The following is a 22,701-nucleotide window of genomic DNA, read 5'->3' on the forward strand; positions in this document are numbered from 1 at the left end:
TATCTTTATGTTTGAAGCCTGAAATGTGGCAAAAGGTCGCAAAGTTCAAGGGGGCCGAATACTTTCGCAAGGCACTGTATATATATATATATATATTCTTCTGTTCCCCCATGTTTTTGTGTGAAATTGTTTTTGTTTGTTGTATCGCGCCAGTCTGTTTATTTCACCCTGGGCATTGCCTGTACCCTATAGGGGAAATTCTGGTGAAACTTATGGTTGTATTCTTGACGGTATTTTGCGCTTGTCACTTTTGCAGGTTTGCTTGAGTTGTAGCTGTTTGCGCCGCTCTGTTATTGCTCTAAATAAAGTCGCCTGATCACCTTTCTCTGCTCTCCTGCACTCAAATGACCAGCAGCGAAAACCCTGACAATGCAGGCAAGAGTGTGCAAAGCTTTATTGAATGTGTCACTTTATGTCACCTTGGGTGTGTTCGTATATTCAGTATGGAGTGCCAGAGTATGATCATTGAGTGCTCTGGGTGTGCGTAAATTGAGAGAGTTGTCAGATTGTCCATTCGTAAATTCACAGTGTTGCTTTCGGAGAGTTCAGTAGGGTCAAGCATCCTAAGCTAATTGGCTAAAGTTGGTTAGCTACTTCCAGACACAAATGAGAGAACAACTCACTCTGACCATTTTACTCACCCTAGCAGAGCTGGTTAGGATGTTTTCACGTTATCTACAGCGTTAGTGACTGTAACTGTGCTGCTGGCAACAATTTAATTGCGTTTTTTTGCCAACATTTACTAACACCTCTCGTGTTGTGCATTCAAGAATTAATCAGTTATTCTGCGCTCTGGCAAACAGACAAGAGTGCTCTAAATTCAGAGTAGATAGCCAGAGTGAATTTACACACACACCCCTTGATTACTCAAGTTTTTCTCTCGGCCTGCGTTGTAAACTTTCTTTCATAGGCTAGGTTGTAGCAACCTCGTGATTTGTATAGGGAAAATTCTAGTACCATGTAGTAACCTAAACCTATCGATGTTACATTGAGCTGGGTGAATGGAATATGAATGACAGTCCAATATGCTGTAATAGAAATATATATATGCTGTAATAGAAATAAGGCCATGTTCATTAAAAATATAATCATCCTCCCTCATCTTAAACATCACCGACCGCCACTGATGAACATACATTTTTACTGACTCTACACACACCCACTCACATACAAACTGCTGCTACTCTGTTTATCTTATATCCTATATACATATCTACCTCCATCACTCCAGTATCCCTTCACATTGTAAATATGGTATTGGAACAGATCCTGTATATAGTATGCTTACTTATTTACTTACTAGTATTCATGTTTCTCATTTTATTAATACATTGTTGGGTTTTGAGTTTGACAAAAAAAAATTATGTAATGCTACTGTCCCTTCCACTGGCATACTGTTATGTTCAGCTCATAACGGTTTCTTTCTTTTTCTGTTGTCTGGTGGTCAAAGCAAGAGTGTGAAAACAGTCTGGACAACCCCTCCCTCCCTCTCGCTCTCCCTCCCTCTCTCGCTCTGTCACTCTCTCCTCTTTCTCCAGTTAATGTCACCTCTCCCGGCTCTTACTGACACCTAACATGACACCTACCACCTACCTTTTTCCATTTACTATAACATGCATCCACTGAGCACCGCCGACACTGGGCATCTATGGACGTTGAAAAGTAGCTGGAATTTGGTCAGTCAGCCCTGGCTGGACCAAATATGAACCAATCATGGACGTCTATGTTTCACAAGTTTGCACAGCACAGTAGAGCACAGTACAGTAAAGAAAAGTATCGTACAGTATAGTACAGTAGAGACTAGAGTAGAGTACAATATAATGTTATGTATTGTACTGAACATATCTACTTTACTGTACTCTACTCTACTGTGCTGTCCAAACTTGTGAAACATAGACGTCTATGATTGGTTCAGATTTGGCCTGGTCCGGACCAACCAAATCTGGTCTGGTTTGGTGGTGGAGCTCATTAGAATAATAGCAAGTGTGTAGAATAATACCCAAATATGCAAAAGAAGGATATTGCATATTTCTACCTTTGTGTACCTATTCAGGATATATCACCATGAAGAGAGTGATATTCATATCCATAATTATTTCTGTATTGTACAGATCAGGGACCCATGATGTAATATTATTACCATAATTTTGTTACCGGATGCAAATTCACTTCACTTCTACTGTAGTTCAATAACCAAAATCAATGTTTTCAAACTGAAGGTGTCATGCCTTAGCTGACACTCCATTCTTTCTGCAGACATCTTTCAATCTTAATTGGGAGCAGATATTTAACCATTTTTGGAAAATGTGGTCGCATAAAAAACTGAGGGAGATTTTACTGTAATTCTGTTACCAAACTTTGCATCTGCACAGTTCTTCCAGTAAATGTGTTTTTGTCACGGACCGACACGTGTATTATTTAGAGGTTTTACACCTCGCTCTTTTGTTTGGGCGTATTCCTGCGCCTGCCTCCAATCATTATACAATGTGACAGAATAACCGTCCCACTAAACGGAGACAGCAGAAAAGACTGAGCTGTCGAACATCATAGAGACAGTCCAGCATAAAAACGACTGTCTCTCCAGACTCGGCAGCACCATGGACAGTGTGCTGGCAACGATCCTGCATTTGGAGGGGAATGTGAAGTCCCTTCAGTCTCCAGGTTCCGGCACCAGCCCCCACACCACTACCTGCCTCCGTCCCATCTGAGCCGGTCTGCGGAATTCCCCTGTCCCTCCCGGAGAGCTTTGACGGTGCACCACCGAGATGCAAGAGGATTCCATCTGGAATGCAACCTGTACCTCGCTCGCTACGCTGAGGCTGTCTCGGGGAGAGACAGTGTTGCCACCGTCATCTCGGCACTGACCGGACGGGCCCTGGACTGGGGTGTGGGTGAACCCGAGGTTAAGTCCTACTAGCGCTTCACCCTACTCTTCCGCTCTGTGTTTGATCATCCTGTGGAGGGCCGAGAGGGGGGTGAGTGCCTACTCCGACTACACCAGGGAAGTAGGACCGCCTCGGAGTTCACTCTGGATTTCCGGACCATTGTGGCCCTCCACTGGATGGAACGAGTCGCTCTGGTCACCGTGTTCCGCAGCAGACTGCGGGAGGAGGTACAGATGGAGTTAGCCTGCCATGATGACAACCTGTCACTTGACCAGCTCACCAGCATGGCGATTCGTTTGGACAACCTCCTGCGGTCCCAACAAAGACCTGCACGGAATCCGGAGCCCAAGGAGGAATCTGGGCATCTGTTCCTATTGTGGAGAAAGAGGTCATTTCTCCCCGACCTGCCCTCTATCCACTAATAGGGGAGGAGATGACAAGCCAGGGAATTCTCCTGCTCCAACCCAGGTAGGATGCAAGATCTCCCTTCCTTTTCTGTCAACTCAACCAGTGTGTTTTCCCATTAAATTCCCTGAATACACTAGCCCCTCACTCCCGTTAGCTCTGATTGATTCCGGAGCTGCCGGGAATCTTTTAGCTAGATAGCGCACTGGCCACTGCATTACACATTCCTTTGGTTCCCCTACAGTCACCCATTGCGGGTTCGAGCCTTGGATAATTGTCCAATAGGGACAGGGCTCATACATCACATGTCTGTTCCCGTTTCTCTGCTGACCCATGATACTCATTTAGAACAGGTCACCTTTTTGATTATCGACACCCCCACACACCACATTGTTTTAGGTCTCCCCTGGTTGAGTTGGCATAACCCTGTTATTTCCTAGTCCGAGGGGAGACTGCTGGGTTGGTCGGGGGAGGTGTCTCACGGTGTCTGTCAACACCACCACGGTGGAAAGACCGGACCACGCTTCTTAAGTGGAGTTACCAGAGGAATAGCAGGATCTGCACAGGGTCTTCTCTAAGACCCAGGTTACACGCCTGCCTCCTCATCGCCCCTGGGACTGTGCCATTGACCTGCTGTCTGACGCAGCCCCCCCCCCCCCCCGAGAGAACACGTCTATCCCCTCTCCTATGCAGAGACCGAGGCTATTGCGACTGACTTACAGGAGGGCCTCCAGCGGGGTTGTATCCGCCCCTCTATGTCACCAGCCTCCTCAAGATCATTTTTTGTTAAAAGAAAGATGGGCCCCTGCGCCCCTGTCAAACTCGGAATAAAGCCACCGTCTTCCAGGCCTTTATTAACAAAGTGTTTTTGGGCATGCTGGGACGAGGCATAGTGGTTTATATAGACGGCATTTTGGTCTATTCTGCTGACCGTGCCCAGCATGTCTCGTTAGTCAGGTCTGTGCTGGGAAGACAGTTGGAGCATGATCTATATGTCAAACAAGAGAAGTGTTTTTACAGCGGTCCGTGTCCTTTTTGGGCTACCTCATATCCACGGAGGGAGTGGAGATGGAGGAGTAACGCATCAGCGCAGTAGGGTCAAGGCCCATCCCCAACTCTGTGAAAGCAGTCCAGTGATTCCTGGGGTGTGCAAACTATTTACTATTTACCGCTTCAGCATGGTGATCGTGCCTCTTACCTCCCTAGTAAGAGTAGAAGGTCACAGTGGCTTTGTTGGAGGCGGAGGGGGCATTCTTGACACTGACACTTGACACACCACTGCTCCCATGCTGGCACATCCTGACCCCTCACTCCCCTTCATCGTTGAGGTGGAACCCTACGAAGTAGGAGTCGGGGCATGGAACTACAACGTAGGGGACTGGGAACTCTTGGCGGCCAAGAAGGCTCTGAAGGCGTGGAGGCACTGGCTAGAGGCATCCATGTCGTGTGAAATGTTCTGTATAAATGGTTCAAAGTAGTACTTGTGCATAGATCTGTATCTTTGCTAAACTTTGAAATCAATGGTTTTTGTTTGGCATACATTTTAATGTGAACATTCTGAGTCAAAGTGTAATTCCATTACCGTGGAATAGCCTATTTGTAGCAAAGATGCAGTGTTGATACTGTTATTATAATCACTGTTGTCATTATAGTATGCTGTGGGAAGAGAGCGTTGCTTGTTGTGCTGTAATTACCCTGTAAAGCAAACAGGCAGACAGGCAGACAGGCAGGCCGACAGGCAGACAGGCAAACAGGCAGACAGGCAGGCCGACAGGCAGACAGGCAGACAGGCAGGCCCCATTCCCAGTGAGGAGCCGTAGCTGGGGTAATTATCCAGCGGCGTTGGCAGCAGGAGCAGAGGGGTACAGTGAGAGGAGGGGCATGGGAGGATGGCGTTGGAGATTCAGTCCTTTGTCCAACAGCAGCATCCTCTCCTGAGAGTGATGGGAGAAAGAGGAGGCATCATGGGGATTCACAAAACCTTCCTCTAAATCTTTCTCTCCATCCTTACCATTACCATTCTATCACTCCCACACCCGACTCAACTAATCATGGTCCAGAGTGAAGACCTTAAATAGTTCAATAGACTGCACTCCCAGTCAGCTGGAAAAGGCTATACGGACACTTCTGTCCTCAGAATTGGTTCAAATTAGGTTTAAGGTTAGGGTAAGGGTTAAGGGTTGGTTAACGGTCCAATGCAGCCATTTTTATCTCAATATCAATTCATTTCTGGGTAACAATAAGTAACCTTACTGTGATTGTTTTCAATTAAAAATGGTAAAAAATGAACAAATATAACTTCTCAGCAAAGAGCAATTTCTTAAGCAAGAATTTATCTTGGGCTGTCTGGGAGTTGTCTGAGTGGGGAGGGAAAGCTGAAAAGTAGCTGTTATTAGCAGAGAGGTTTGGACCGCTTTCTTATTGGTCTAGTAACTCATTTACCACCTGGTGTTGTCACCAGGAAGGCTCAAATGCCATTCCACCAAAACAGGCAAACATTTCAGGCGGTCTTTTCAAGCAACTCACACTAAAAGGGCATTATCATAATTTTCACAATTTCACAGTATTATTCCAACCTTAGTGTGGAAATATATATGAAACACAGATAAATCACATTTTTGACTGCATTGGTCTTTAACGTTAATGTCCGTTTTAGATTTAGGTTAGTCCTTTTGCAGATCAGCAGTGTCCTTATAGTCTCGCCCAGCCAGGTTAGTTAGCTGGGTAGCGGAGGAGGGGGGGGACGAAGGAGGAGGTTAAAAATGGAGGCCCCAGAGCCAATTAAAAATTTTATTAATTTTTCCTCCATTGAGACCCAAAGAAGCCGTTCACCATGGCAACTGTGAGAATGCCAGGGGGGAGGTGAGCAGAGCTGTGTTGCACAAGCAGATACTTTGTGTCTAAGATGTAGAGAGCTAGAAGGCAGTAGATAGCTGGGGGACAGACTGCCCCCACAGCTAACCCACCACAACACACACTAACCCATAAACTCAGAATAACACACTGCCACACACACCTAAACAAGCAGCATAACACACAGCCACCTTGCAACCAAACCAAACCCAACACACACATTTACATAGAGGAGACAGTGCCACATCCATAGGAACACACACAGAAAGCCACACAGGGACAAACACAATTCTCTTAGGCCCCCCTTAAACTCATGCCACATCAACATCAGAATAGTATTTTGTGTGTGTATGTGTCTGTTGGTGGGTGTGTCTGTGCCTGCCTGCCAGTGTGAGTGTTTTTGTACAGTTTTGTGCAGCCACACCACATCCTTCAACCAGAGGGGTAGTGGCACACTCACTGCACCCAGAGGCCTCTTTGCTTGAGCTTGAAGTGGGTCAGTGTGTGTGTGTGTATATATATGAGAGAGAGAGAGAGAGAGAGAGAGAGAGAGAGAGAGTGTATGTTTGTCACTGAGCAGAGCTAGCAACACAGCCAAACATTGCAGAGTTTCAGGCCCTACCTGCTCAACACTAGAAACACAGACATTGTCACGACTTCTTCTGAAGTCGGTTCCTCTCCTTGTTCAGGCGATGTTCAGCAGTTGACGTCACCGGTCTTCTAGCCATCGCCAATCCATTTTTCATTTGTTTTGTCTTGTTTTGCCACACACCTGGTCTTCATTCCCTCTTTACGTGTTGTGTATTTAACCCTCTGTTCCCCCCATGTCTTTGTGCAGAAGTGTTTGTTGTAAGTGCTTGTGCACATTGTTGTCTGGTGCGCGACGGGTTTCGTACCCATACGTTGTTATTCTGGATGCCGGTGGTTTTGTATATTAAACTGCTCCAGTTATTACCCAGTTCTGCTCTCCTCCGTCTGACTTCTCTGCCACCAGTTACACACCCCTTACAGACACACAGATAAGGCCAACTCAACTGGTGTGTAGACACTGAAAATCTGTCAATTCAGGAAGTGAATTTAATACAATTTTGACTTGATGAAACAAGTAATTGAACTTCCTGAAAAAACAGCACTATAGTAGTAGTTGAAGTAGTGACCAACCTATCCAGGATTGTATACAGTGTCCAGCTGATGGTCTGGTCTCGTGATGCTGTCCACACCTGACCTAAGCTCTCTCTGGAGATACCTTGTCACAACACAACTGATTGGCTCAAACACATTAAGAAGGAAAGAAATTCCACAAATTAACTTTTAACAAGGCACACCTGTTAATTGAAATGCATTCCAGGTGACTAACTCATTAAGCTGGTTGAGAGAATGCCAAAAGTGTGCAAAGCTGTCATCAAGGCAAATGGTGGCTACTTTGAAATATATTTTGATTTGTTTAACACTTTTTTGGTTACTACATGATTCCATATGTGTTGTTTCATAGTTTTGATGACTTGCCTATTATTCTACAATGTCGGAAATAGTCAAAATAAAGAAACATCCTTGAATGGGTTGGTGTGTCCAAACTTTTCACTGGTACTGTATACTAAACAAATATAAATGCAAAAATGTCAAAGATTTTACTGAGTTACAGTTCATATAAGGAAATCAGTCAAGTTAGATTAGGGCCTAATGAATTTATCTAACAATTTCACATGACTGGGAATACAGATATTTTGGTCACAGATACTGTACCTTTACAAAAAAAAGTTAGGGCGTGGATCAGAAAATCAGTCAGTATCTGGTGTGACCACCATTTTCCTTATGCAGCATGTCACATCTCCTTCGCATAGAGGAGGTGATCCGGCTGTTGATTGTGGCCCGTGGAATGTTGTCCCACTCCTCTTCAACAGCTGTGCAAAGTTGCTGGATATTGACGGGAACTAGAACACGCTGTCGTACGCGTCGATCCAGGTCACCTCAAACATGCTCAATGGGTGACGTGTCTGGTGAGTATGCAGGCCGTGGAAGAACTGGGGCATTTTCATCTTCCATAAATTGTGAACAGATCCATGCAACATGGGGCTGTGCATTATCATGCTGAAACATGAGGTGATGGAGGCGGATGAATGGCGTGACAACGGGCCTCAGGATCTCGTCACGGTATCTATGTGCATTCAAATTGCCATCAATAAAATGCAATTGTGTTTGTTGTCCGTAGCTTATGCCTGCCCATACCATACCACCCCAATGCCACAATGAGGCACTCTGTTCACAAAGTTGACATCAGCAAACTGCTCGCCCACACATCGCCATACCTGTGGTCTGCTTTCTAAAATGAGGGTCTCGCCTCAAATCAGATCGAGCATTACCCCACGGTTGCTGGTGTATCACAAACCACTCCCTTCCTTATTATCCCTACTGTGTTAGAAGTTCAAAAGGGCGATCGAACTTGTGCAATAGCCTACACTTTCTATGTTAATTTGGATGGGGGATTTAAAGCCTATCAGTCTATTTGAGAGTAGAGCCTATAGCCTACAATAGAACATCATGCATTCAAATGTTTGAACTTGTAACGTGGCTGCAGGTACTTCTAAACACGGCCGCATTAGATTTGTCGGATATAAAGATGGCCAATGGCAGTGTAGGCGATAAGGTAATACAAGGAGCTGCTTGTGAATTCCACATCCGACACCACCAAAACCACCGCTATTCGGGTGTCAACCAACTCCAATCTAATTGAATCGAGCACAAGAACTGTTAGTTATTTTTTTCCTCTGTTTGCATGGATGTGGTCATATGTTTGGATCCTGTTCTGTCATTCACTCAGAATCAGTCAGTCAGTTGCTATACTCACTCATTGCCTTGGGCCCCTAGGGGCTGTGTGTGTGTGTGTGTGTGTGTGTGTGTGTGTGTGTGTGTGTGTGTGTGTGTGTGTGTGTGTGTGTGTGTGTGTGTGTGTGTGTGTATGTAAGGTTTCACGTGTCATTAATAAACATGTTTCTATATCTCAACCAATTGTTTGAATGAGTTTTGGTTTTAGGTCTATCTTTCTTTACTTTTAATAAGTAAAACTTGTCATACATGTGATGTATTTATAATTCTATCAGGAAATATGCAGTCCACAAGAAACCACAACGGATAACTGATCATTTAAGAAACTAATTGCATAAACAAGGTAAGTATAGTACAGTAATAAACCTCATTAGAACAACACTTCTATATGTTATGATTATGCTCCCATAATCCTTCCATTAACTCAGGTGATCTGAAATTCACCCATGTGGAAAATAAGAGCACTTTTGGAGACTATAACGGTTGTTGAGAAATGTTATTCCAGGCTGGATAGTGTAATCTAGCCCTGATTATCTATGAGGAGAGTCATTGTTATTTTCAATGTTTTTCAGCATATCATAATAAATAATGACTAATAAAACACTCATATTATGAAGAAGAACCCTACCTTTTTCTCTTTTCCTTATTTTTCATCTCCCCCTTCTTCCCTCTCTGCTTGCAGCGCCAGGATATTGGTTTTGACTCCCAGGACCACCAATGTATTCACCCCTGACTGTATGTCCCTTTGGATAAAAGCATCTGCTAAATGGCATATATTATATTATTATCATATACTGTATATTATGTTTCAGTATGCTTCCATTTCAGTATATCGTTTCATAAATGGTGTTTCAGCATGCTGTCATTTCAGTATTCCAGTATGCTGCGGTTTCAGTGTTCCAGTATGCTGCTGTTTCAGAATTTCACTATGCTGCTGTTTCAGTATTTCAGTATGCTGCTGTTTCAGTATTCCAGTATGCTGCTGTTTCAGTATTCCAGTATGCTGCTGTTTCAGTATTTCAGTATGCTGCTGTTTCAGTATTCCAGTATGCTGCTGTTTCAGTATTCCAGTATGCTGCTGTTTCAGTATTTCAGTATGCTGCTGTTTCAGTATTTCAGTATGCTGATGTTTCAGTATTCCAGTATGCTGCTGTTTCAGTATTCCAGTATGCTGCTGTTTCAGTATTTCAGTATGCTGCTGTTTCAGTATTCCAGTATGCTGCTGTTTCAGTATTCCAGTATGCTGCTGTTTCAGTATTTCAGTATGCTGCTGTTTCAGTATACTGTTGACAGTTCACAGACCTGACAGTGGACTTACACACTACTTCCACTTGTAGAGAGAGTACACAGGTTTACTGGTATCACTGGCAAGGCAACCATTTTGCACAGCTTCTCCAATTAGATCTTTCAGCAGAACTGTGTGTTGGAGTGTATTTACAAAACCAATCTTTAAGCACAAAAGTACTTGAAGTTGTCACAGGGTAGAAAAACGTTCACGAACATGTTCTCTGTCATTCATTTCATTGGAGAGGTTAGAGCAGGTGAGAATGAGATGGAGAGGAAACTGTAGTGTAGAGAAGTGAACTAGATTTCTGACATTTCACAGTGTACTGAATGGCCACTGAGCATTCATTTCATTCAAGGTCTATAGGCTAAATACTGTAACAAGACGTGTGTAAATGACATCCATTATACTATGGGAACATACTCCCAAGCTAAATGACATATTATTCAGTAGATTCTGAGACAAGATGATCGTGTAATGGCAAAGTAACTTTCTTCCTCTCTGCGTGAAGCCAGAACTGAAGTTTGACTCAGGAGTGTGGGCACTGAGCACGCTCAGTAGGGAGGGTACTCACTGACACCAATCCAATTAAAATACTGGTTCAAACCAATCAATAACCCTGTCATGCACGCGCACGCTCTCACACACAGTGTGCAAAGACACAAACCTTAACTCACTATCATGTTTCCTTTCCTGGCCCTTGAGGTCAGAACCATGGTGCTGATGCTGATTTTCATTGTGAGCCTCTAATCAGGGGTTGATTCACACTTGGGACACCACAGGAGTAGAATCTGGGCAATCTGTGACAATCAATCAATCAGTCAATCAACTACCAGGAATAAAAGACAACCAGCAGGCTCAGAGTCAGATTTGAGTATCCTTCCCTGCTCTATGTGACAGATAGCTAACACCTGACAACATCTTTACTCCTGAACACTGGCAAGTACTGTGCTTACCTGGCACTAACCCCATAGTTCTCTGGTCAAAATTAGTGCACTATATATGGAATAGGGTGCCTGTTTGGACGCACCGAGTGCGGATTTATACCTTCCAGACCCAGGTACAAATCACACAACAGCGCTCCAGGTCTTCTTCCAGACAGTCATTTCACAGAGAGTGTAATCTATCCCTGATTATCTAAGAGGAGAGTCAAACCTGCATGCCTGCTCCTGATAGCCACAGTGTGAGGATACCATCTCTCATTAAAATCAATCTGTTCCACCACCGTGCGGGTTTCAGCACACAGAGAAGCTCCATATGGATACACGTTCTTTTCCTTAAAAAGCAGATTGTCAGCTTGAAGCTTCACACAGGCTTCAGAGCACATAGTTGGGGCTGCCATTCTTGTCTCCTGCCTGCTATGCTGTTTGATGAATATGCTGCTTAAAGGGATAGTTCACCCTAATTATGCACAAAGTACTATATGACAGTAAATCACATTTGTCACATGCGCCGAATACAACAGGTGTAGACCTTACTGTGAAATGCTTACTTATAAGCCCTTAACCAAAAATGCAGTTAAGGGGAAAAAAATGGTAAGAAAGTATTTACTAAAATAAACTGAAGTAAAAAAATTAAAAAAATTAAATAACAAAAATAAATAATTAAGGAGCAACAAAATGACAGTAGCGAGGCTATATACAGGAGGTACCGGTACAGAGTCACTGTGCGGGGGGCACCGGTTAGTCCAGGTAATATGTACAGTTGAAGTTGGAAGTTTACATACACTTAGGTTGGAGTCATTAAAACTCGTTTTTCAACCATTCCACAAATTTCTTGTTAACAAACTATAGTTTTGGCAAGTCGGTTAGGACATCTACTTTGTGCATGACACAAGTCATTTTTCCAACAATGTTTTACAGACAGATTATTTCACTTATAACTCACTGAATCACAATTCCAGTGGGTCAGAAGTTCACATACACTAAGTTGACTGTGCTTTTAAACAGCTTGGAAAATTCCAGAAAATGATGTCATGGCTTTACCTTGATTAGATACGTATTCAATACATGTTAGAAACACCTTTGACAAAGATTACAGCTGGGGCTTCTTGAGTTTATTTATTTTAATTTGATTTCACCTTTATTTAACCAGGTAGGCCAGTTAAGAACTAGTTCTCATTTACAACTGCAACCTGGCCAAGATTAAGCAAAGCAGTGCGACACAAACAACACAGTTACACATGGGATTAACAAACGTACATTCAATAACACAATAGAAAAATCTATATAAGTACATTTAAGGCTGTGTTTACACAGGCAGCCCAATTCTGATATTTTTTCCACTAATTGGTCTTTTGACCAATCAGATCAGCTTTGAAAAAGATATGTGAAAAGATGTGATGTGATTGGTCAAAAGACCAATTAGTGGGAAAAATATAAAAATAGGGCTGTCTGTGTAAAACGCAGCCTAAGAGTCATGCACACCTGGATTGAAGCACTTTTGGCAGCGATTACAGCCCCAAGTTTTCTTGGGTATGATGCTACAAGCTTCGCACACCGGCATTTAGGGAGTTTCTCCCATTCTTCTCTGCAGATCCTCTTAACCTCTGTCAGGTTGGATGGTCAGCATCGCTGCACAGCTATTTTCAGGTCTCTCCCGAGATGTTCAATCTGGTTCAAGTCCGGGCTCTGGCTGGGCCACTCAAGGACATTCAGAGACTTTCAAGTGATCTTTACTGTCCCAATTGGGAAATTTGTTGTGCAGTTCAACAATACATTTAAAAAACCATTAAAAACAGTGACAACATACAACCAATACACACATAACATGAAACAATGAGATAGATAAAAAGGAGTAATCATTGTGCAAAAGTGCAGCAATAAATAGACATCTTATTTCGTGAGCAGATTCAGAAAGTTTATGGCCTGTGGGATACAGGAGTACTTGTATCTGTTGCTATTGCGTTTGGGAAGTCTAAAAGGACAACCTGAGGGGAGAAGCACAACATGGTAGAGGAGGACAGTCTAGTCTGTTACCTCTCCTCACCACATGCTTTCTGAATGTCACTGAGAGTTGTGCCTGTTGCACCCCGATGACCTAACTGGTCACCTTAACCCTCCTGCCCAACCTATTTTTGTTGCAAACTTTAAGGACATTAAGCCAGGCCACCATCAAGAACATCAATATGGATTCAATAAAACTCAATATAACAGTGTCATCATTGTCTTACTGACATTAAAAGAGTTCATCTTTCTCAACAACAAAAAAGGTCTGCTGTCCATTTTGACAGATGGCATCTGTGTTCTCCTCAAACGTCAACTTCTTTTCCAACACTGTTCCCAGGTACTTGTAGGTACTGACAAGCTCAATGTCATTTTCCATGACCATGTTGGGTGTGGGGTTCAGTGGCTGCCTTCTGAAGTCAATGGCCATATCTTTAGTTTTGGAGACATTCAGTTGGAGGAAGGCCCATGCTCAGACGTTCCATCCTGTAGGAGACTGACGATGACCGAGTCACCAGCAAACTTGATGATGTGCCTTTTTTCATATTCGCTACAACAGCCATTAGTGTAGCGTATGTACAGGAGAGGAGAGAGAACACAACCTTGTGGGGATCCAGTGGAGGAGCACAGCTGCTTTGACATGACACCACTTGTTTGGACCGGTCGGTAAGGAAGTCCACTATCCAGCCCACAATGCTCACGTCCAGCTTGAAGTGGGAGAGGAGCTTCTCTGCTAGTATGTGAGGCTGGATAGTATTAAAGGCAGACGAGAAGTCGATGAACAGAAGCCTTGCATGGATTGTGTAAGCAAACTGCAGGGGGTCCCGCGAATTCTCAACCTGACACAGTATATCCTTCTTGATTAGCTTCTCAAATGATTTCATCACCAAGGATGTCAGTGCCACTGGACTAACGTTGGGGGATTTGCTTTTTGCCACGGAAACAACAGTATCATGCAGTTGTTCTGCACATGACTTAAGCTCTTTTTATCTTTGGTCTGTCTGAATAGGCTGGTGACAATCTGGCAGCTCTAGCAGGGGAGAAATTTGATGAACTGACTCGTTGGAAAGGTGGCATCCTATGACGGTGTCACGTTGAAAGTCACTGGGCTCTTCAGTAAGGCCATTCTACTGACAATGTTTTTCTATGGAGACTGCATGGCTGTGTGCTCGATTTTATACACCTGTCAGCAAATTGCAGAACCACTAATTTGAAGGGGTGTCCACATACTTTTGTATATATAGTGTATGGGGGACAGAGGATGGGGTAGTCATTCACAAATGACTGATGTCAACCCCTATTATTTCACACACTGAGTCCATGTAACTTGTTATGTGATTTGGTGAGCCAAATTTTACAATGATAAAAAAAAATCACAATTAAATCTATTATTTCAATGACACGTTGTAATGCAACAAAATGTGACAAAATCCGGGGGTGGGGGGTGAATACTTATGATACCTACTGTAGGTACTATTGACTTTGGGTGAACTTTGTCTTTAATTCTACAGAGGGACTACTATTACTGTATGTAGTCTGCTAAGGTGTAGTATGCATTTCCTTTACCAGAGGTCTTTATTTTATGTTAAACTGATTGAACGAAATCATACAAAAGCAGTATCCTACACAGAAATACACACACAGTCTCACACACCAGAATGCACAAAGCCCCAAGCTAACAAAAAACACATTCATAGTAAAATATAGAAAGAACACAGATGAGACCAGAGAAGTAGAACGCTCCAGACCGGACCTCAGAGGGAGAACTGAACAGCCCCTGAACACTTTGGATGGCCCCTCCATTGAACCCACTCTAAAGTAAGTGGATTTCATTATACTGCATGTGCGTGTCCATGTGAGTGTCCATGTGCATGTCCATGTGCGTGTCCATGTGTGTGTCCATGTGCGTGTGTGTGTGTGTGTGCGTGTCCACGTGTGTGTGTGTGCGTGTGTGTCCGTGTGTGTGTGCGTGTCCGCGTGTGCGTGAAGACAGGCGGCTCCACAGAGCGGACAACAAAAAACGAACTTATCCCCTGCCTCATCCCATCCCATCTCTCTCTCTCTCTCTTGTTATTTAGTTCTCCCACTCCTTTCTCCTCTCCTACATCACTCTCTCTGTAACACAATTACTGCCAGTCAACGATTTACAGCTGCACAGCCAGCAGATAGCTGTTCACACACTCACACCAAGGTTGTTATAGTTTTGTGTTTTTAATTCTATTCGTTTTCTATTTTTATTTGAAATTGAGTTTCGTTTCAGTTACTTTTATGACTTGATTTACTAGTTTTTATTCAGTTTTTAATATTTAGTTTTTACATGGTTTTGTTTTAGTATTAGGGACAGGATGTATAAGTTGTATTTCTTCCCTGTTAGTTAGTGATAGGCATTAGTAGTCTCGGAAATCCCACAACGGGATTCTCTTGGACATAAAAAATGAAATAATAATTCAATCATACAGACAACTCTCCCAAAAAAACACAAGTTTGGGTAGGTGGGCCAAGACTGAAAAATCAAAAGGCGCGTTCGAGAGGATCACTTTTGTCAAGTCAGTGGCCATTATTGGTCGCCGCCTTCCAAAGTCTGTTGCATTATGGGGATAAACATTTTCTGACTTGCGCCTCCATGACGACTGCATGAACTTTACAAAAACCATGTGATCAAAGTTCATGAAGTTTTGACTGCAGTCGACTGCCAGTTTCTGCAGTTTCTCTTCACCAACTTCCTCCTGCAGACAACACCTGCATTGTGGGAGGCTCTATTGTCAACCAACCATTAGGGTGTTTTTGTTTGACACATCCGGACGTGACCAAAGACTTGACTGAAACAGGAACCAACATTGCACGATTCACGTATACAGTAGACAAATTAATGTGATATTTGAGGCCCTCTAACAAATTATTGGTACAGTGTTAAATAGTACACTTTTTTCTCTACAAACCAAAAGCTGACACATTGAGGGAATCTTTCATTTCACCTCAACCCCTCCAGCTCCACAACCCAACCCTAACCCCCCCCACCATGCTCGTCCCGCTGGGAGTGACTTTCACTGGGTGACTGCTGTGACTGCAGCCCCTCGGTTTGGAGAGGGGAGCATGCCCCCTGCTTCACCCCGGCCCTGCAATTAACGCCCTCCTACTGTCCCCCAACAGACGCACTGGGCCTCAGAGGGCAGGGGCAGGGGGGGGGGAGGAGCCACACAACCAGAGGCCTTCCCATTCACGTCAATTTAGTCTTATTTATTTCTGCGGGATAAGGGGCCCTTTGAGATTAGAGAGATCCCAGGTCTGATAAGGGGGCCGTCCCAATTAAGTTACCCCCGCGGGCCACCATTAAACCCCAGGCCATCGTCACGTCGCCGCCACGGAGGACAGCGGGAGGAGGAGGAGGAAATAGGAGGAGAGAGAGGAAGGGGAGGAAAGTAGATACACACAGAGAACACACAGCGCATCCTCCCATCACACACCCCCAACATGAGCATACATCACACATGAACACACAAATAGCTCCTCAAACACACAGACACACAAAACAGACAGATAGTTTTACACAGACAGGGCAAAATAGACAGGAAACACAAACTAACCCTTGAAACATTTGATACTGTAAGAGCCATCTCAGTTTCCAGTGCTGTACACAGTATGTCTATTTCTATTATCCTGTTTTTCCTCCTCAGCCCAGAAGGGGAGCAGAGGATGGGTTGTGACTGAGCCATGGGTTTTGTTCATTAGGACATCCAACAGAAAACATTAAGAAGTGTTTTTGCAACAGAAAACAAAAAATGAATGTTTCTTATTGGACAACTCCAGGTTGTCCTTCCTTGTTTCAGTCCATTTTCTTATGTCTGGTGCTTAATGAACATGGCCCTGTAGTGTGGGGCTGCTGCTGGACACGGCTGTGACCGGGACAGACGCTCATGTGACCCTATGGGGAAAGATTTGTTCTATTGCTGGTAATTGCACATGATGCCAAACACAGAAACCTCATTGATGGCCATCTGTCTCCTATTTCCACGGACATACGATATCCTGTTTGACTGTCTTAAATAACGTTCTGACTGACTCCTACTGCAGTAGGAGTCAGTCACTCCTACTCTTAATACCTGACCTGAGAACAGCTAAACTGGGGCCAAATCAAGCATCTCAGAGTAGGAATGATGATTTAGGATCAGTTTTGCCTTTTAAATCACAGTGGATACAATTAAAACGGACATGGGGAACCTGATCCTAGATCAGCACTCTGAGACACTTGATACATATGGCCCCAGGAGAATGAAAAAGCTTGCTAATTTCTATGACCAAATACAATAACTCAAGTCTTTGTATAAACAGAACATTGCACTTTTTTCTGTCCCCTCTTTCTCTCTATCCTCATCCCTCTCTGGTGTAGGTTAAAGAATGCAGCTGACAGACAGCATGTTGAGAAGAGCATTTATTTTAATTAACCAGGCAAGTCAGTTAAGAACAAATTCTTATTTTCAATGACAGCCTAGGAACAGTGGGTAAACTGCCTGTTCAGGGGCAGAACAACAGATTTGTACCTTGTCAGCTCGGGGGTTTGAACTTGCAACCTTCCAGCTATTAGTCCAACGCTCTAACCACTAGGCTACCCTGCCACCCCAGCATGAGGACAGAGCAGCAACAGACAGCATGTTGAGAAGAGCATGAGGACAGAGCAGCAACAGACAGCATGTTTAAAAGAGCAATGAGGACAGAGCAGCTGACAGACAGTGTGTTGAGAAGAGCATGAGGACAGAGCAGCTGACAGACAGCATGTTGAGAAGAGCATGAGGACAGAGCAGCAACAGACAGCATGTTGAGAAGAGCATGAGGACAGAGCAGCAACAGACAGCATGTTTAAAAGAGCAATGAGGACAGATCAGCTGACAGACAGTGTGTTGAGAAGAGCATGAGGACAGAGCAGCTGACAGACAGCATGTTGAGAAGAGCATGAGGACAGAGCAGCTGACAGACAGCGTGTTGAGAAGAGCATGAGGACAGAGCAGCTGACAGACAGTGTGTTGAGAAGAGCATGGGCACAGAGCAGCAACAGACAGTGTGTTGAGAAGAGCATGAGGACAGAGCAGCTGACAGACAGCGTGTTGAGAAGAGCATGGGCACAGAGCAGCAACAGACAGTGTGTTGAGAAGAGCATGAGGACAGAGCAGCTGACAGACAACATGTTGAGAAGAGCATGAGGACAGAGCAGCAACAATTGATCAAACTGCACTTAGCCAAGGCAGGCCTCTCTAAGAGCAGGAGTAGTAGGTGAGAGAGAGAGGGAGGAAGAGAGAGAGAGAGAGGCAGGAAGAGCGAGGGGGGGGGTGAGCGAGCGAGCGAGAGAAAGATTGAGGGAGAGAGAGAGCGAGAGAGGGAGGAAGAGAGAACGAGAGAGAGGGCCCTCTGCCAGTGGAGGAAAGAGAAAAGCGTTAAGACCTATTAATAGGAGCCGCCGAGACGCTGGTGTCAACTCCATGTGATGGCTAAGCTGTGGTGCTGCTTCCTCTCAGCAACACACACTATTTTCTCTTCCCCTCTTTCTCGCTCCGTCCCTCTCTCTTTTTCACTGCCTCGTCCTCGCTCTTCCTAATGCTGTGCCTGTCCCATTGTTCCTCTCTCCCTTTGTCCGACAGTTTTTCAATGTGCTGCTACTGTGCTACACCTCTGTCCTGCTGTCTCACCCCACTCTCTCTTAATAAGATCACACCTTGACCATTTTCATACTATCGTGCCGACCTGAATCCTACTGTGCTGGCTCGTAATGTTTTGGTTCGGGTCAGGAATGTGAAAAGGCCACCTGTTTTTCCTTCACTAAGTGTTGATTCAGATGATCTTATCCTCCGTTGTTATCATGCTAAAGGTCACATTTCTTACAGAGTTCCTGCAAGAGGAGCGTTTTCTGTCTTTGATCTGACGGCTGACGGCTGGATGTTTCTCCTAAAAACATTAGTCTGAAGTCTATTTTCTACACTAGAGTGATGCCATCCTTCAGAGCAGTTTAATAAAAACCTACCGAAGATGATCCACACTGTCCAGACATATAATTATGTGCCAACACAGGGAGTGAAGGAGCAGTACTACATGGCTGCCTGTTGCACAAACATTGAATACCTGTATGTGAGGGAATTACACACACTTACACACATTTTCACCCATCATAAAACACACGCTCTAGTCTGTTGTGCGAACATGCATGTACACATGTACACACACACACGCACTTGCACACAGGTTGGGAGCGGGTTCAGTGTGTGTGGCGTCCTCCTCCAGGTTTCTCCAGGCCTCAGGCAGCTTTCCAGTGCTCTGGCCTCATTCATCCACACACTGCCTACCATGCCATGGCTCTACTGGCACTTAGAACACATTTACAACCTGCTCACTCAGGAATCTCACATATAACCACACACACACACACACACACACACACACAATAACAACTTACCCATCTAAAAACACACATTCACCCTCCCTTCCACAAACAAACAGACATACACACCCACACTAACAGTCCAATTTACAAGTGGTCAAAACCGCCAATAGAAAACAAGCAGTGAGGGTGAAAGCTCACGCATCTTAACAGAACCCAGAAGGGAGCAAGACTGTGTTTCCATCATCACTATTGATCTATCTCTCCTGCGTTAAACCTACAGTACTCTCCACTTGTCGTGACCACTGAAATAAATCTAATAGCAGCAGGTCTGGGTGAGAGCAAACTGCCTCTCACAGTCAGTCAAAATATGACCCTGCTGCCTCAAGACAAAAAGCAGACTTACCGCTTCTGCCTTAGCTTCTGCCAAGACGCTGCAGTGAGTGGGGTTGACTCTGTGTTTAGCTGAGAGCGGAATAACAGCTCCTTCAAAAATGTTCTGTATCCAGCCCGCACAAATTAGCCTACTATCGGAGTTCAGCAAGTCAACAAGTCATATGACTGTCTGTCTGCCTGTAGCCAAAAGCTGGGTAACTAATGTCTTTTTGCGATTGCATTTTGAGTATATTTAAGGCATGTATTGTATAATATCTTTCTACAGAGAAACTTTCAACAGTGGCCATTTACAAATGTTCCAAAAGCAATCAGAGAGAGCCTTGACCCTGTTTGGAACAGAAATAACAGACTCTGCACTTGTCTAGCAGCATGTCCCCTATAGATGACCAGACTCTCCATTGAATCCTTTCAGACAACCTCAATGAAGTCAGCTCAGAGGAGAAGGAGATGTGGAGAGAGAAAGAAAGAAATAGAGACGAGAGAGAGAGAGAGAGAGAGAGAGAGAGAGAGAGAGAGAGAGAGAGAGAGAGAGAGAGAGAGAGAGAGAGAGAGAGAGAGAGAGAGAGAGAGAGAGAGTTTCAGAATAGCCTGTTCAAATCTAGGACAGACACATTATCAAGAGGGGAGCAGACAGGAGCGCAACCTTTTCATGTGACTCAGATGCTGAGGCATGTAAATAAGCAGCAGCAAACAGGTGCATTAGACAAGCTCAGCAGGTGAATGGGTGACTGTGAAATGTGTATTCATCTCTGGAAATCCTTGATGTTGATGCATGATCTTCAGACAGGTTCTGTCTGAACCTGGATCTATATAAACTGGCATTGAGGTTACATTGTAATTTATAGTCCCAGATGTCTATCTTTTCAGGCCAGTTTACCCCCCTCAACCTTCAATACAAAACCTTATTAGAAGAACATTGAAAGAATAGGCTGCACAAATTCAATTGTAGAATGACTGTCTGACACCAGGCACAAAGGTGAAATAGAATTAGTTCTTCAGTTTGTCAGCTGTAACCATGTCTGCATCACATATTTTAATATTCATCATAGAAGGGCTATATGAAATGAAAAATTGATTTTTTTTTATTCATATATGGACAAGATAATGTAAATATTGGGAACTGGCAAATGTACTCTATGCCAGGAATGAAATATCTCATACGAATGTTGTTGTTGTTTTTTACCGGTATTTTATCATTTATTTGCCCCCCCCTCAGCTGCCAATGTGAGCTACAAACGCGCGCACAAGGGCTAGCGGTGGGATGGGCATCTATATATACCTTCTCTCTCTACCCGGTCTCTTCAGCAACACGACAACCATCAAAACGCAATCGGTCCAACCAATGTGGCTTGGACGCCTGCAAGCAAACACACACACACACACACACACTTGACTATCATGCCAGCAGGTGTCTCTTGATATGGGCTTTTAGCCTAATTTGTCTTTGCTGCAAAAATCATTGTCTATCATTATTATCAGGGCGATGCTATTTGCGCAAACCGGGTAGTAGCGTAATATAGAAGCGCTGTACGCATAGTGGCACTGCCTGGCCCATGACAGCAGGGACAGGAATGAATGACTGTCATCTTAAGATAAGAACGGCCTATTGGGGTGGGTCAGAGGTCCAGGGAAAGTTATGGTAGAGCAACCGTAGCGTGCGAGGACTTAATAGATACATTTATATGGGCAAATATGGGCATCATAGACCACACACACATTTACGCGCAGAGCAATGAAAGAGGAACATTTACTAACCGTCACCTTGATGGGGACGTACAGGACAGGTATGTCAGTGGCTCCATTCTTGTTCAGGTCCCCTTGAATGGTCCCGACCTGGAACCCTTTGGATTTCACCCAGAATTTGAATTTGGCGTTGATGTGGTTGCTCTCGATGTAGACCGCGTCGGAGTCGTCCGTGTGTAAAAGGGTCTGGAGAATCTTATTGTATTTTCGCCGGGTGACTGTCTTTGTTTTACCCGAGTCCCCGTAAGTCCGGAGACACCAGTCCTGAAATTCGCCGAACATCTCTCCTTCCAACACCACCGGGTTTCTGCTCATTTTGGGTAAATTCAAGCTGGGTTTTTTCATTGACATGGTTTCTCTCTGATGTCCCGTGTCTTTTTAAATAGGTCTTTCCAAACACTAATAATACACTATTTTATTCGATGTATGTTTCAAATAACCGTTAAATGTATCTCTCTTGGATAGAAAGTGATCAACATATGACTTAGATTGATATTCCTGCGAACAATGAGGAAGGATTCCGTATCAGGCTATGAAGATTGGTGTGCTCTCTCTCACACCTGTTAGCAGAAAACGTTCGCCTCCTGTCCCAAAGGGTAATAACAAATGTCAGTAGCTCATATCCTGCTCTGAGGAACTGAAAGAGGGGCCGTCCTAAGAAACGGGTATCTCCCACCTGTGTGTCAATGGTCTCCCAGCTAATAAAGATTCGCCGTTTGAATATCACAATTTTACTGTCCCGGAGTAGACAATCAAACGTGGTAGAATATTTTACACAAATAAGGCTATATAATAAGACAGAGTCCATATATTGCACAGGTCCGCTACTAATTAGAAGGATAGATAGCAGCCCGTGCTGTCGTGATACCTTCCTCCTCCCAACTCCACCCGACACCTACTGTATTCCACCTGTTTGAATCGAACTTGAATGCAGCCGTCCCGAACCATCTCCTGTAAGGCAAATCAAAGCGCATCGATGTCTCTCCTAGATAAAGCTTTAAA

At 44.1% G+C, this 22,701-nt stretch overlaps 1 protein-coding gene across 2 annotated transcripts in view; it reads right to left on the reverse strand.

The window, feature by feature from the left end:
• LOC109869719 (nucleolar protein 4-like) overlaps positions 1-22,284 on the reverse strand; it is a 140,288-nt gene extending 118,004 nt beyond the window's left edge. Inside the window, exon 1 of one of the 2 annotated variants that reach the window (XM_031803545.1) lies at positions 21,712-22,284. In XM_031803545.1, coding sequence (XP_031659405.1) covers positions 21,712-22,050 — 339 coding nt within the window. In that variant the 5' untranslated portion in view covers positions 22,051-22,284. The remainder of the gene's footprint in view (positions 1-21,711) is intronic. The other variant, XM_031803546.1, reaches the window with a different exon arrangement.
• Positions 22,285-22,701: the final 417 nt, after the last annotated feature.

The sequence above is a fragment of the Oncorhynchus kisutch genome, linkage group LG24, assembly GCF_002021735.2.
Source record: "Oncorhynchus kisutch isolate 150728-3 linkage group LG24, Okis_V2, whole genome shotgun sequence".
Taxonomy (NCBI): Eukaryota; Metazoa; Chordata; class Actinopteri; order Salmoniformes; family Salmonidae; genus Oncorhynchus; species Oncorhynchus kisutch.